Source organism: Stegodyphus dumicola, chromosome X2, assembly GCF_044657685.1.
Source record: "Stegodyphus dumicola isolate Sdum_Otavi_A_Nest chromosome X2, ASM4465768v1".
NCBI classification, from domain to species: domain Eukaryota; kingdom Metazoa; phylum Arthropoda; class Arachnida; order Araneae; family Eresidae; genus Stegodyphus; species Stegodyphus dumicola.
In genome coordinates, this window is record NC_140781.1 from 103,012,216 (window position 1) to 103,029,448 (window position 17,233).

Here is a 17,233-nt window from a genome sequence, read left to right on the forward strand (position 1 = left end):
AATACTCGTATAACTTTAAAGGATTTTTGAAATCCAAAATATAACCGTTTATGATGAAAAATTGCCCTATAAAAGCACTTCAGAAACATTCACCGTCTAATAACAAAATACGAAAAAAGCTACTCTGCTTATTATGCGAGTCTGGCTTGCACAAGAAGTATTGCACATATCACTGGAGAAATAAAAGTCCAGATGATTATTTTTTAACAATATAAGTAATTGACGGGGCCATAAAAAAGAACTGGCTAAATTACGCAGGTGGCAGGTATTACAAAACGAAGACAGCATTTCAGGTGCGCATTTGGGAAAACTAACTGATTTCTATTCAGCTCACTTACTTTACTTGCCTGTATTCGACAGCGGTTTTGTAAAATATCTTCAGTGCTTCCGGTCATAAAAAGTAAATAAACGAAATACGCCATGCTTTCGTTTGAACTCGCAGTAACCTCACAGTTTTTCTGGTGAATTCTTTACGGAATCAATCATATTCGAAAGGTGTCAGGCAAGAATGGGATGGAAGTAAACATAACTACTTCAAGCCAAATGCCTGAGGCAAGATTCTTTAATTGTTTACCTATTTATGTTATTATCATTTGTAAGCGTTCGATGTTCTAAATATAATGAACAAAGTGTTTCATTTCGTGATACCGTATTTCCTCGCGTTATTTCACCCTAGCCGTTTAAGGCTAGGTTATGAAAATTTAAAAAATACATGCATAGTTTCGACATTTCCTTATTCTACAGACCCACCAACGGTCGAGCTTTAAAATCTCTGAACATTGGTAGTTCCGACTTGGATTCGAATCCAGGCAAACGGGATAGCTGCATGGACTTTTGTACATGTGTAACATGTATACGTGCCAATTTCCCTGAGAAAGTTCTCCACAAAGGCTATCCCTCCGCTTAGGTAGTATGTGCTCCTACTGTGCTTCGCCATAATCAACTAAACCAAATACCTATTGTATATATTTTTTTCCCTCTGATAAGTAGTTTATTGGTAAATTGTATTCCCTTGATTATTTTTTTCAATGTATTTAGTTTTTATTTATATTTTTGCATTAGCATTTAAACCGTTTTATTTTGTCTTGCATTTATTGTTTGAAATGTATTTATGCATATTCTTAGTTAAGCTACCCGAACGTCGGAGGTGTTCTCACACTTAACTTTCTAAACATATAATTTCCCCTTACTTCTATTTTTTACGTTCCAGTTCATTGTACCCTTATCTGCTACTGACGCTTTCGATCTTTCGAAATCCAGATCTTTTTCTCGTCCTCCTTCTCCTTTCTTCTTCCGAAGTTCTTCTTGAGAACTGCGGTGAAGACTTCACACGAATGTATGAAGTGCCCCTGGCTCAATAACTATCAGATAGTCTAATGTTAATATTCTATGTATTCTTATTAGAATGCAGGTTTCTTTTGAAGAAAGAATATTGTGATAGTTACCTGTAGTTTATAAAAACTTCTTTACATTTCTTACATTCTTAATGTAACCACGTTCTTCGGAAAGAAAACTACGTGCATTATTTTATCCCCTCGATTTTCGGATAATAAAATTAGTTAAAAAGAGGGAATACGCGAGGTATATCCCAAGTATGTTACGAATTGTATGCAAGTTTGCAAAATGCAAAGATTATTTAAAATACCTACATTACTAGAAGCCAGTGGTTTTAATTCTAGAGCTTTTTTTTTTTTTTTTTTTTTTTTTTTTTTTTTTTTTTTAACAAAAGAAGCATTCAAGTTCTTTTTTTCAAATCTTTTAGTTGAAAATAAAAATGATCAAATTTAAGTCAGCCTGTTAGGTTGAAGTTTCCGATTTCTCTGGTTCTCTGAAAAGAAACAGGAAAAAAATTAAAAAGAAGCAATGCATTTAATTAAACAAATTAATTGCCGCCCAAACGCAATAGTGGTTAGTGGCTCTAACTGCCTTACCGAAGCGCTCGATACGAATCCTGGAGAAAGCATGGATGTTAGTAAATGTATAGTGTTTCTGCGGAATGGCGCAGCCTAAATATCTGGCGAGTTGAAAGTCCTTGCATGTGATTTTAATTTTGCGAGCTTGATCTCGTGTAGGGAAGAGGCGAGGCTGACCTTCGGACCGCCCTATCTCGGGCTTCTCCTCAAAATTGGAGTGGAAGTAAAAGTGTAGCCTGAGGCTTTGGCAACCATTCTTCCGTGAAATATGGACTTGACAACAAGCAAATAAATTAATTGTCCTTGACGTCAATGTATTTCTGTCAACTTATTCTGAGATCGTTCATGTCAATTTTTAAAAACTCTACTTTTGCTGTGTCCAAAAGTCTTTAACCAGTTAATGAAAAGCTGAAGTTTTTACTAAAATTTTCTCTTAGAAAAGAAACTATGCCTGGACGTTAGAAGACACAGTAATCAGCTGCCGAAAGATCCGAAGAGTAAGTAGTATATGGAAGAGTCGTATCCTACTTACCTATGTCTCATATGCTTGTACTCATAGACTTCTAAACAGAGTTTTCGATAAAATGGGAGTGCCTAACAAATTAGTAGAAATCGACAAAAGTATTTTCACGAAGCGCAGAAAAGAAAGTATATCGAATACTGATTATTTAGTAAATAAAGAGGTGTCAATTCCTTCAGAATTCCGCAAGGATTATTGGCGCAACTTTGGAGGGATATCTGTCAATTTCAAGGTTCGTTGATAGCTAATTCTCACTGCCGACGGGATAACTCATAAGTACCTATATTTTAAATGAGTACCGCATTAGTATCTGTTAGATTCTTTATTTTCTGGCATACACTGGCTGTATACTGACACTCTTTAGTTTGCTCCAGACGACTTTACTGATGTAAAGGATCTCAGAACAGACTTGTTAGAATTTTATTGTAAATACTGACAGTGTACACTTCAACAACAATTTTGTTTTAACTAATTTTACCCTGCGTAAGTAGGTATAAAAACAATCACTGAATTATTTTCCTACTGTGCTTCAAAAACTACAGCTTTCAAACTATCAATATTAAAACTCCATCGTACAGGAAAAGTTTTGTGGTTTTTCCAACAGCCAACATTGTAAAAAGTTTATAACGAAACTCTTGCAACATCTCAGAAATTTGACGATCTAGAAAGTTTAATCACCTTACCAAGCTGTTGCTATTGACCGTTTTACAGCGGTCTGAAATTAGGATCATAAAAATAGGTTCTATTTTCAAACTTAAATAAATATAGCCTATTTTGGGGAAATTGTTCACTTTCTTTTGGGCTTTGATTAATACCATAGCTTTGAAAAATTTATCCTTTTATAATTTTGTATTACATGACCCAATGTGGTAACATTGTTAATAAAACTTAATTTCTTGTCTTTAGTTTCTTTTAATTTTCTTTGAGCCATGAACTTCCAGCATAGTTCAATGTAATGGTAAAAAAAAGACAATAAAGCAATTTGATAACAATAGTTATTAAATACGGCTAATTTTATACCATTTTATAATAATTATTTTTAACAGGATTCTTATGAAGCATTTTAGCAATGCTTACTCTTAAATTCAACAATCAAGCGTGATTCCTGCATTTCAAAACCAAGGTAAACTTTAAACATGTTTTACTAAAAACTTCATTTTTCGAACTATGCTTTTATTGCAGTACTATTAAACCCCCCCGGTTCTCTAAGGAATCGAATAAGCGAATACGTGAAACTCGTTACGGTAGGAATTGCATGGGAATGAGAATGGCATAATTAGAAAGTACAGAATAAAATTAATTTTGTTCAAAGTTGTAGAAAACATTTGAGATCTGGTGATCTCAAAAGGCTGTTTGAATTTTGAATCTCGACTTGGTATTCTTACCGCCAAAGCTAGCATCACGCCAGTGTAGGTTTCTTCTGCTAGATTAAATTAATTTGTGCAGTCTTGAATTATTAGCTTGTCTTTAAATTTAATTTGTTGGCATTTTCTTTAACTTCCTCACCAAAAGTGGATCGTGAAATTGTTACCACTTAAGACCATGCCGTCTGTAAATAATTGAGTTCAATAAAAGGATCTTTTACACACTTAACTTGTATTCATCTTCTAGTTTCAGCTGTAAGTCGCTACACAAACTTTCAACTAGTTCCAGTAACAATGCATGTTAGCCAAAAGTTACAGTTTTACAACATAGCTCAAACTTTACGTTACAATGAGCAGTAAAGTTAACAAAATAAATAAAATAACGAAATTAATCAAAAAATTCTCTTTGCACAATATTTGGGTAAAAATATTGCTAAACTTTGTTAAATTTTAATATACGTATAATACACATGTACAGCATTTTAAAGTAAATGCAAACTTCGGAGAAGAGAACTCTCCATTGTTTGAACTAAAATGTAATAATAAATTGCGACACAATCGAAAGTGAGAGCTAAATGCTCATTTTTCCCGGTGCATGCGATAGAAAGACCGCAAGCAGATAGGGAAAAATTTGTCCATGCTGCTCAGGAAAGGAGGAAAAAGGAGAACTTTGCTCAGCAGAAAAAGTGCACCCAGCCCACACACACATTTTTTTTTCTCCTCGTCTTTTCTAATTAAGGTATAGGTTAGGTTAGGTGTGCAGAGGCCACCTATTATTTACCCTGAGTAAGTAGGTATAAGCTCCTTACAATATTAAGTATATCGTATCTATCAGTAGATCCACCAGTCGCTAGACAGGTGGCATGGATCAAAACGGAGCTATTATTCTTTACGGAGGAGCGAGCTGGCGGAAGGTGTTTTATGTTGAATGGTTAAAAAAGAAAGCAAACCTGTGAAAGCTGTAATTACTTTATTTTCATAACTCAAATTTACAATGAAACAATAGTTACAAATTTTCTCTGGACGTTCTATGTGTGCACCTTCGGTGACACGGCAGATACCTCTGTGGTATTTCAGTTCGTGCTATATTCGTGATAGAATATCTTTTGCTAATGATTAGAGCACTTCAGTTATCCGGAGCTTCAGTTGCTGTAAGTTCTGGAGAAATGGAGGCACGAACACTTTGTTTTTTACAAAACCCGACAGAAAAAAAAAATCACAAGGGAAAAGATCTGAGGATACCGGCGGCCTACAAGGCAAAAACATATTGTTTTACGCAGCACGGCCAATCCAGTCATGGGTTAGACTATCGTTCTAATACTGGTGTACGTTTTTATACCGATGTTGTGGAGCACCATTTTGATGCAGAATGAAGCCGGGAACTGCTTCCTCCAACTGAGCGAACAACCAATCTGATGGCATATTTTGGTAAATGCATCCGTTAATCGATATTCCCACGAAGAAAACAGAATAAAAATACAGTTGTTTGAAATGGCGGAGAAAACGTTCACCTTTGGAGAATCACGCATAGTTCCATTATAGCATGGGGAATTTCCGTGTCCCAAAATGTTAAATTATAGCGATTAACTTTGCCAGAAACGTGAAAAAGTGTCTTCATCTGTAAACAGTCTGTTCGCGAAACTACTTACCACCAGTTTATCATGCAAATTCTCACAGAAAGTTTTACGCAACGGTTTGTCGGAAAGTTTTAACGCCTGCAACATCTGAAAGGTGTATGGCCGAATTGTAGACCTTTCCATAAGATATGCCACACAGTTACATGAGGCACATCGAGTTCGGAACTCAAACGACGCTAAGCGCTGAAGAGGCAGGCTGCTTAGATGTTTTTGCGGTTTTCCCCATGTGTGGCGTGGGTAGGAATCAGTTACTCTTCGAAAATCCTCCACGAAGGCATCCCATAGCCCTAGCATGCTTTGTCATAATCAAACCAATGCTTTGTTTAAATGAAAAGCTTTTTACATTATTATTAAATTTCTAATTCCAGATTTAAATTAATTTGCTGTTACAATCAGAAAGGAAAAAGCTCAGTTTTCTATTTTAAAAAAAGTTCAGGATATCGTAGAAAAGATTAAAATTTGCATACTGTAACACCATACTTCCTTCCATACAGGGAAGAAAACAAGAGTTATGTTTATAAATAATTAAATTTATGAAAACCCCGAAACTCATCCTACCTGAAATATTAAAAAAATTTTTAGAAAAATTCAATTTTAAAATGCTATAAATGTCTGATTGAAGCTTTTTTACTGAGTGATGTTTATTCCCTCCCCTTCGATCAAAATGATAATCTACTTCCTGCTCCGCACAGTCGTAGATGACTAGATTTCTGCAAAAGCGGAAATGAAATGTTAGAAACAATTTACCAGGATTTAGTTATGCTAATCCATTTTCTAGATTTGGTGTTTTTGTAGAATATTACAGATTCTTAGCTCCATCGATATATTCAATTCTCACATTTTCCGTCTGCTTCATGTTATTATACAGCTTCTTCATGTTGTACATACGTACATGTTGTTCATAAAGCTATGGTAAAAAGAAAACAATTAGAAACACCTTTATTTATTTATTTTTGTAAATTTAAGAATAATGGCTCTTTAAGCTTTTCTAATGTGTAGCTAACGTGTACTGTTTGCAATCCAGGACTATAATTTATTGATCCTGTAAATATCATCGTCGATTATTGGAGTATTTTCGCATCGTAATGTTTTCCGCTTAACTATTCCAAAAATGCTTTTCAAAAACGATACAAACTTTACAAAGAAATAACATTTACTCCTTTAAAAAAATTTATAAAATATATCTGTCTTTCTGGTTTCATTTTGAAATGTCTCAAAAAATTGCTTTCCTGGGATAGTACAGAGAAAAAAAATTATATGAAAAGAACCCCAACATTGGTAATGATACTTTTAGAAACAATAAATTATATTACTCCAAACACAACCTATTAACTATGAAGTAAAAGCGTTAAAGAATCATTATAAAATGTTCTTTTATGTTTTTAGCCATAGCTGTAATTAAACCAAAGGTAGACTTAACTCTCTATAAATGTACCATTTTTGTCAGTTTAGTCAATTTATCTGATTTGTAAGCCTGTTTTACAAAGCAATATATAACATTGTGCTTCTCATATTATTTCACTTCCATTTAATTTGCATAATATGTAACACAATAAAAATTTTACCTTGCTCGTGAATAGCGATATTATCAATGTGAAACGACATTATCATTCAAAATATCATCAAAATGATTTAATACTGTTGTAAAGATGTGAAGAGTATTAGGTTTATCGCAGCATGGAATATCTAAAATGTACGGTGCCTTTACCGAGAATCCAAGTCCGCTCTCCGATTGCTAGTCAGACGTGGTTTCCAGTTACATAACGAAGGCACGTGGTAAGGACAAAGAATCTCTAAGAAAAATGAAAGCTTCCATAGACGCAATGTAAACCTGTTTCGCCTCTGCGCCGCTGTACCGAAGAGCCACGGCTATGCAGTGAAACACCAGCGCAGGGTGAAATTTAAACAGCGCAGTTCGAGGAGATAGTAAATTTTTTACTTTGAAATAACTCAAAATGTTTTATTTTCATACATTTCTGGAGTTTTATGAGCAAAAGGATGTTAGTTGGAATTTTGGGGCGAATTATAGAAATCCTATCCAATTTTTACTTTCAATTTAAACAGCGAGCCGTACGAAGACAAAATTTAAATGAAATAAATTTCTTAATTCTTTTCTTCTGTAAACTTAAAAAGGGGGGAAAACACATGCCGTACAAAACGTTATAAATTTTTATGCATCAATAGTTAAAATTTTACAGTGAAATTTTAAAAGCAAAATTTGCAATAACTAACTGAAACAGAAAAAAATATTTAAAGACAATTAAAGGCACCCCTAAATAAATTGAAAACACTGAAATACATTATAATTATCCGACAACAACTTTAAAAACAAATTACCATGAAAACGTTTAGACAATTATTTGGAATGACCATTGTGAAAACCAAGAGCAAAGTTTTCACCCAATAGCCAAAACCATTTCACTTACAGCATTACATTTAAAAAGTCTTTAAAAGAATTTCACATAGCTAAAACCAAGTACCTCTGACTACAACAACAAAGAACGTTTTCTAACAACGTGGTAAAAGATTGCTAACATGGCCGACGGCATGCTGCATTCTTTGATGCTGCTTTGTTGCCTCCTGATGTTATTTCGCACATGCGCAGTGAGGTACGGAGAGTGGATAGCTTTGGAATGGTTTGCCCCTTTAAAGTAAGCTTCAGGGATATACATAATGTGTCTCTTCGGTCTGACGGAGCCATATTTGCCCCGGGGAACCTTTACTTCTTCTCCTTAGAGATTCTTTGGTAAGGAGGCCAGAAAAATTGCCTTCCTCCACTTAAAGGGTTGCTGGGAAGGAGGAGATCCAGTCACCTGGTGACGAATTATAGTCCATATCTTTTAGTTCGGGTGTCACTTGTAAAGTCATTAGGTTGGTCGAAGCAAAAAACATGAAAAAGTGCAGTTCTTTCCCCGGGACTCGAACTCCGGACTTTCCAGTACAAGTCAAACATGCTTTTCAATTAATCCACAAGGGAACACGATAAGGAGGAGAGAAACACTTTAGAGACGCTATTAGTACATAGCGTACTAATCGCGCGATAGTACAGTAGCGATATGTACTAAATTAATATTAGTACATATCGCTACTGTAAAAAATATATCATAAATAGTGGTGTTACTACATCACCCACTGACTTACGTATCATGTGTCGTACATTCTTATATATCATCTTACACTATAAAATATGTTATTACATCCCCCCATCGTTATCATGCATCATATGAAGCTTCATCTTACGTACCGCGTGTCCTAGAAAGTTTGTATAGCATTTACATTGCAAATCCAACAAAAGGGAACATAACATCAACAATTTACAATAGATAATTTTACCTGCAACAATGTAATATATTGCATATATAATTACAATATACCAATCAGATATGTATGTGAATATATATATTAACATGCGTTTCTCGAATTACTATTTGGAATCGGAATTAGCATACAGATCTTTTTTTTTTTTTTCAATTGATAACCAGCTGAAGTACTGAAGTACTAAGCAATTATTTAAAAGTTACCTGTTCCGTTTCAGCTATTGCACTTAAATTAATCACTTTTCTGAAATATAAGAAAATAGCCCTTGCAACGTTGCTAAAATATTGTAGCGAAAATCGCTCTTTTCGACCGAGCTCCTCATAGCTTAGCGGAGAAGGCGCAGGACTCGAAACCTGAAAGTACCGGGTTCGAAACCCATCAACGGCAAGATGCCCGATAATTGGTTTTTATGTAAATATCCTTGTTGTTAATGTTATCTTATTTATGTAAATTTCCTTCTTATTCTTCCAGAACATTCCAAGTCTGGAATGTTTCAGCATGTTCACCAGCTGTATATAAGTAGCTCTTCATTCGGTTCTAGTTAATAAAAAGTCTTGAGTTTAGACTTGTACTTGCCTGTTCATTAGTAGGACCCCCTCATCTACGCGACAGTCTGGTGGAGGCGCCGGGTATTTCTCAGTTACTACGGCAGTATTACGCCGAAGCCTGCGGATTCGAGGACTTCCTCCTGAGTTTGGGCTCTTACAGGATTCACGTAAAAGATCGAGAAAGATGGTGGATGAGAAGGAATCCGAGCAGAATTCTCCAGCAGCCAGTTCCGCTTCAAGTAATATCGCACCAATACCGATCCTGACGTACCAACTACCCAGAAGCCCGTGTATATTCAGCGGGGATAGCCAAGAAGACACTAAGAGATGGCACAAGGACTTTGATCGAATCGCCAACTATAACCACTGGGATGATCAAATGTGTCTGGTGAACGTCATTTTTTACCTTGGCGGAACCGCTCGACAGTGGTTCGATAATAATGAAGATACATTTACCAGTTGGACTGTTTTCAAGACTGCTCTTAAAAACACCTTTTTCCGAGCAGCTGATGTAAAGCGCCAAGCTGAACGAGTACTACTGACACGTGCTCAGCAAATCGATGAGACGTCTGAAGCATACATTCAAGATGTTCTCGCTCTCTGCCGGAAAGTAAAGCCATCTATGTCTGACGACGAAAATGTGGCCCACCTCATGAAAGGTATTGCTGAAGATTTGTACCAGGTCCTGTCGTCCCAGGACTATGACAACGTCGATGCCTTCGTGAAACGCTGCCGTCACATAGAAAGCCTTCGACGAAGACGTATCGCCCGATCACGATTCCAGAGGCTGCCTAATGTCTCCGCGGTCTCGGCCGATGCGGACGCCAGTAAACTAAAGTCTATAGTGCGCACCATCGTCAGAGAAGAGCTTCAGAAGGTCCTTACGCAAGTTCAGGGCTACACGGAAATAGAACCCGTAGCACCGAATGACATAGCATCTGTGGTCCGGGAAGAGGTTATAGAGGCGCTGGCACCACTCACAGGAGCAGGGAGAAGCAAAAGCACTACCCAATGTTCACTTCCAGTTAGGTCGCAACCAAGACGTGAAGCCAGCCAGAGAACTGCTCCACAACGTAGGACAGATCTGTGGAGGACTGACGATAATGTACCTCTCTGTTTTCATTGCGGACGCCCAGGACATGTTCTGAGGTACTGTAGGGAAAGACGCCAGATATTTGAAAATGCAAGAGCCGCAAAGACGTCCAACCCTCGACGGGACAGGGACACTGAATCTACATACAGCTTCGACGACGAATAGGCACAACCTAGTTCTTCCCGAGTAAGGAGCAGTTCACCTTATCCGCGACGCTCTCTCAACCGCCGACAATCGCAGTCACCAGTACGCCAGTCCAGCCGTTCCCCACGCCGAACCAATGAGGAAAACTAGCTCAAGCGACCTGTACAGGAGGTGAGGCCGCAGTTGAAGAAAATCCTCCGACGTACACCACAGCCAAGTTGGAAAAGAATAACACTTTTATCACCGTGAACGGACAGTGCGTGAAAGCCCTTGTTGACTCGGGTGCCGATTATTCTGTCATATCTGAACAGTTACGTCGACAGCTAAATGCTCCTATGTTTGCTGAGAATGGACCTGTATTGAAAACTGCCTGTGGTAAAACTGTAGCTGCCTCGGGACGCTGTGTATTGAAAGTTGATTTGAATGGGACTAAAAAGCCGTTTGAATTCCTTGTGTTTCCCGAATGTAGTCATCAAATGATACTTGGATGGAATTTTTTCCGTGCCACCGATGCCGTTATCGATTGTGGAAATCAAGAACTTACACTTGCAGAAATCCTTCCAAACATTGAATATTTAAATAAGTCACAGCTCTCCTTGTTTGCCACAACCGATTATGTAATTGAAGCAAACACCGCAAAGCGAATATGTGCCTTGAATTCAGAGCTACGGGAAGCAGATGAAGCTATGATTGTTGGAAATAGAGTTCTTATGTGCGAAAAAGGACTATCGATACCAGCCTCAATTGTCACTATAGAGGATGGTTGTGGTAAATTATGGGTAACTAATTGTTCTCGACGAACCCAACTGATACCGAAAGGGATGAATGTCGGCTATTTAACGACTATAAAAAGCGACGCTATTTGCTCCCTCAGTGATCAGGCTCCAGCAGGTTCCAAGGGACATAGGTCCAGGTAAAGGTTATCTCAAGAAAACTTAAAAGAGTTTTTTGATACTGATTTGACCAATGCTGAGGAAGACGAGCTATTGAGTCTACTAGATGAATTTAGTGATATTTTTGACTTTAACAGTATTGCGAAAAAATCCCGATGCAATTCGGTGAAGCACAAGATTGATACAAGTGACAGTGCACCAATCAAACAAAGGCCATACCGTGTGTCAGCCACTGAGAGGCGTGTGATTGCAGACGAAGTGCAACGAATGCTAAAAGAAGATGTGATACAACCATCAGATAGTCCATGGTCATCTCCAGTCGTGCTTGTGAAGAAGAAAAATGGTGAATGGCGTTTTTGTGTAGATTACAGAAAATTGAACAAGGTAACTAAAAAGGACGTCTATCCGTTACCTCGCATCGATGATGCTTTGGACTGCCTGGCTGGTGCAAAACTTTTCTCTATGATGGATCTGAAGTCAGGCTACTGGCAAATAGATGTTGATGATAAAGACAGAGAAAAGACAGCTTTTGTGACTCCAGATGGTCTCTATGAATTTAAAGTCATGCCGTTCGGATTATGCAATGCTCCAGCCACATTTGAACGGATGATGGACACGGTACTAAGAGGTCTCAAATGGAATATTTGTCTTTGCTACCTCGACGACATAATCGTGTACGCACCTAATTTCGAAGAATATCAAAAGCGTTTGAGGGAAATATTGAAATGTATCCAAAGAGCAGGACTGACGCTAAATTCCAAGAAATGTTCATTCGGCAAAAAGAAACTGACTATACTGGGACACTTAGTCGATCAACATGGGATATATCCCGATCCACAAAAGGTAGAGGCTGTAGCAAAGTTCCCTATTCCGAAAAATATCGCCGATGTCCGAAGTTTTCTGGGCTTGTGTTCCTACTACCAACGATTTATCCAAAATTTCGCAGATATCGCAAAGCCCCTACAGGACTTGTTGAAGAAAGATGCAAAATTTTCTTGGAACGCGTTACAGATTGAATCTTTCGCAACGCTCAAAAGGCTGCTGACCAGTGGCACTGTTTTGGGACATTTTATTCCAGACGCAGAAACCAGGATACATTCTGACGCTAGCGGCTATGGTATCGGTGCAGTACTGGTTCAGATCCAGGATGGCAAAGAAAGACCGATAGCCTATGCATCCAGGTCCCTTAGTGCAGCTGAAAGGAATTATTCCACCACCGAAAAAGAATGCTTTGCCGTCATCTGGGCAATTAGTAAATTCAGGCCATACCTCTACGGAAAACCCTTCACGGTAGTCACAGATCACCACTCTGTATGTTGGCTGGCCAATGTTAAGGATCCATCCGGAAGACTTGCACGGTGGGCTCTAAGGTTGCAGGAGTACGACATAAATATCGTCTACAAGAGCGGTCGGAAGCACTCCGATGCAGATTCACTATCGAGGAAGCCTCTTATAGAACCAATAATTGAGAACAATGAAGACATCCCTTTCTTTGCCGCAATCATAAATTACGGAAAAGAGCAGCAGAAGGATAAACGATTAAAATCCATCATTACAACTCTCAAGAGAGGTGACGCATATCAAAATTATCAAATAAAAAATGGTTTACTGTACAAAAGAAGCTATGACCCTATGGGACAGAAGTGGCTCTTGGTGGTACCAAAGCAACTTCGTAGCGAGGTTCTAAGAAGTCTTCATGATGCTCCAACCGCTGGCCATCTCGGATTTGCCAAAACGTACGACCGAATAAGGAGGAAGTACCATTGGCCAGGGCTATATGGAAGCACACGGCGGTATGTATCACACTGCCGAGAATGCCAAAGACGGAAATCACCGCCGCAACGTCCACCAGGACAGCTTCATCCGATAAAACCTCCTGACACACCGTTTACAAAAATTGGAATAGATTTGGGAATGGGAACCGGTGGATTATAGTTTGCACAGATTACCTTACCAGATTTGCAGTCACAAAGGCAATACCGACAGCTGAGGGCACCGAAATTGCCAAGTTTATAGTTGAAGAAATTGTACTGAAGCATGGTGCTTCCAAAGAAATGATAAGTGACCGAGGACGCAACTTCCTATCCAATGTTGTTAAAGAAGTAATTCATCTATGCAAGACGTCTCATCTGCTGACGACTGCTTACCACCCTCAGACCAAACTGAAAGATTCAATAAAACATTGGCAGACATGTTGTCCATGTACGTAGACGTTGAACAGAAAAATTGGGATACTATTCTACCATTTGTAACCTATAATTCAGCCAAACAAGACACAACGGGATTCAGCCCATTCTTTCTCATTTATGGCAGAGATATCCAGACTCCTCTCGACGTAATTTTCCCATACAGTATCGAAGATCCCGAAGATAGTTATGCGCAGCATCTGATCACTAGAGCTGAAGAAGCTAGACAGCTTGCAAAACTCCATATTCTTAAAGCGCAAACCACAGACAAGCGCCGATACGACGAGAGACATCGACCTGTCAGCTACAACATCGGAGACTTTGTCTGGGCCTTCACTCCAGTACGAAAGGTTGGGTTATCCGAAAAGCTTCTAAGACGTTACTTTGGACCGTATCGAATAACACGACAGCTCTCTGACGTGACGTACGAAGTAGAAAGTATGGAACAAAATAAGAAACGACGGAATTCAAAAGACATCGTTCACGTGTTGAGGTTGAAGCCCTATCTTGATCCGAAAGTACAACTAGACGATGAAAGCCCAATATTTCCAGGAGACCTGTTACAAGAAGCCAAACCAGAACGCAGCGGAACGCTGCTTCTTCCTAAGAAGGGGATAATGTAGCGAAAATCGCTCTTTTCGACCGAGCTCCTCATAGCTTAGCGGAGAAGGCGCAGGACTCGAAACCTGAAAGTACCGGGTTCGAAATCCATCAACGGCAAGATGCCCGATAATTGGTTTTTATGTAAATATCCTTGTTGTTAATGTTATCTTATTTATGTAAATTTCCTTCTTATTCTTCCAGAACATTCCAAGTCTGGAATGTTTCAGCATGTTCACCAGCTGTATATAAGTAGCTCTTCATTCGGTTCTAGTTAATAAAAAGTCTTGAGTTTAGACTTGTACTTGCCTGTTCATTAGTAGGACCCCCTCATCTACGCGACAGTCTGGTGGAGGCGCCGGGTATTTCTCAGTTACTACGGCAGTATTACGCCGAAGCCTGCGGATTCGAGGACTTCCTCCTGAGTTTGGGCTCTTACAGGATTCACGTAAAAGATCGAGAAAGATGGTGGATGAGAAGGAATCCGAGCAGAATTCTCCAGCAGCCAGTTCCGCTTCAAGTAATATCGCACCAATACCGATCCTGACGTACCAACTACCCAGAAGCCCGTGTATATTCAGCGGGGATAGCCAAGAAGACACTAAGAGATGGCACAAGGACTTTGATCGAATCGCCAACTATAACCACTGGGATGATCAAATGTGTCTGGTGAACGTCATTTTTTACCTTGGCGGAACCGCTCGACAGTGGTTCGATAATAATGAAGATACATTTACCAGTTGGACTGTTTTCAAGACTGCTCTTAAAAACACCTTTTTCCGAGCAGCTGATGTAAAGCGCCAAGCTGAACGAGTACTACTGACACGTGCTCAGCAAATCGATGAGACGTCTGAAGCATACATTCAAGATGTTCTCGCTCTCTGCCGGAAAGTAAAGCCATCTATGTCTGACGACGAAAATGTGGCCCACCTCATGAAAGGTATTGCTGAAGATTTGTACCAGGTCCTGTCGTCCCAGGACTATGACAACGTCGATGCCTTCGTGAAACGCTGCCGTCACATAGAAAGCCTTCGACGAAGACGTATCGCCCGATCACGATTCCAGAGGCTGCCTAATGTCTCCGCGGTCTCGGCCGATGCGGACGCCAGTAAACTAAAGTCTATAGTGCGCACCATCGTCAGAGAAGAGCTTCAGAAGGTCCTTACGCAAGTTCAGGGCTACACGGAAATAGAACCCGTAGCACCGAATGACATAGCATCTGTGGTCCGGGAAGAGGTTATAGAGGCGCTGGCACCACTCACAGGAGCAGGGAGAAGCAAAAGCACTACCCAATGTTCACTTCCAGTTAGGTCGCAACCAAGACGTGAAGCCAGCCAGAGAACTGCTCCACAACGTAGGACAGATCTGTGGAGGACTGACGATAATGTACCTCTCTGTTTTCATTGCGGACGCCCAGGACATGTTCTGAGGTACTGTAGGGAAAGACGCCAGATATTTGAAAATGCAAGAGCCGCAAAGACGTCCAACCCTCGACGGGACAGGGACACTGAATCTACATACAGCTTCGACGACGAATATGCACAACCTAGTTCTTCCCGAGTAAGGAGCAGTTCACCTTATCCGCGACGCTCTCTCAACCGCCGACAATCGCAGTCACCAGTATGCCAGTCCAGCCGTTCCCCACGCCGAACCAATGAGGAAAACTAGCTCAAGCGACCTGTACAGGAGGTGAGGCCGCAGTTGAAGAAAATCCTCCGACGTACACCACAGCCAAGTTGGAAAAGAATAACACTTTTATCACCGTGAACGGACAGTGCGTGAAAGCCCTTGTTGACTCGGGTGCCGATTATTCTGTCATATCTGAACAGTTACGTCGACAGCTAAATGCTCCTATGTTTGCTGAGAATGGACCTGTATTGAAAACTGCCTGTGGTAAAACTGTAGCTGCCTCGGGACGCTGTGTATTGAAAGTTGATTTGAATGGGACTAAAAAGCCGTTTGAATTCCTTGTGTTTCCCGAATGTAGTCATCAAATGATACTTGGATGGAATTTTTTCCGTGCCACCGATGCCGTTATCGATTGTGGAAATCAAGAACTTACACTTGCAGAAATCCTTCCAAACATTGAATATTTAAATAAGTCACAGCTCTCCTTGTTTGCCACAACCGATTATGTAATTGAAGCAAACACCGCAAAGCGAATATGTGCCTTGAATTCAGAGCTACGGGAAGCAGATGAAGCTATGATTGTTGGAAATAGAGTTCTTATGTGCGAAAAAGGACTATCGATACCAGCCTCAATTGTCACTATAGAGGATGGTTGTGGTAAATTATGGGTAACTAATTGTTCTCGACGAACCCAACTGATACCGAAAGGGATGAATGTCGGCTATTTAACGACCATAAAAAGCGACGCTATTTGCTCCCTCAGTGATCAGGCTCCAGCAGGTTCCAAGGGACATAGGTCCAAGTAAAGGTTATCTCAAGAAAACTTAAAAGAGTTTTTTGATACTGATTTGACCAATGCTGAGGAAGACGAGCTATTGAGTCTACTAGATGAATTTAGTGATATTTTTGACTTTAACAGTATTGCGAAAAAATCCCGATGCAATTCGGTGAAGCACAAGATTGATACAAGTGACAGTGCACCAATCAAACAAAGGCCATACCGTGTGTCAGCCACTGAGAGGCGTGTGATTGCAGACGAAGTGCAACGAATGCTAAAAGAAGATGTGATACAACCATCAGATAGTCCATGGTCATCTCCAGTCGTGCTTGTGAAGAAGAAAAATGGTGAATGGCGTTTTTGTGTAGATTACAGAAAATTGAACAAGGTAACTAAAAAGGACGTCTATCCGTTACCTCGCATCGATGATGCTTTGGACTGCCTGGCTGGTGCAAAACTTTTCTCTATGATGGATCTGAAGTCAGGCTACTGGCAAATAGATGTTGATGATAAAGACAGAGAAAAGACAGCTTTTGTGACTCCAGATGGTCTCTATGAATTTAAAGTCATGCCGTTCGGATTATGCAATGCTCCAGCCACATTTGAACGG

The 17,233-nt window shown here is 39.5% G+C and overlaps 2 protein-coding genes across 2 annotated transcripts; both read left to right on the top strand.

Annotated features, from left to right (window-relative positions):
• Positions 1–9,484: 9,484 nt before the first annotated feature.
• LOC146992848 (uncharacterized) lies at positions 9,485–10,558 on the top strand. Its single transcript, XM_085808815.1, has one exon. The coding sequence runs from the start codon at positions 9,485–9,487 to the stop codon at positions 10,556–10,558; it is 1,074 nt and encodes a 357-aa protein (XP_085664941.1).
• Positions 10,559–14,681: 4,123 nt separating this feature from the next.
• Positions 14,682–15,884, top strand: LOC146992849 (uncharacterized). Its single transcript, XM_085808816.1, has one exon. The coding sequence runs from the start codon at positions 14,682–14,684 to the stop codon at positions 15,882–15,884; it is 1,203 nt and encodes a 400-aa protein (XP_085664942.1).
• Positions 15,885–17,233: the final 1,349 nt, after the last annotated feature.

Excerpts from the sequence above, each read along its gene's own strand:
- LOC146992849 (XM_085808816.1), top strand. The coding sequence starts at position 14,682 with ATGGTGGATGAGAAGGAATCCGAGCAGAATTCTCCAGCAGCCAGTTCC.
- LOC146992848 (XM_085808815.1), top strand. The coding sequence starts at position 9,485 with ATGGTGGATGAGAAGGAATCCGAGCAGAATTCTCCAGCAGCCAGTTCC.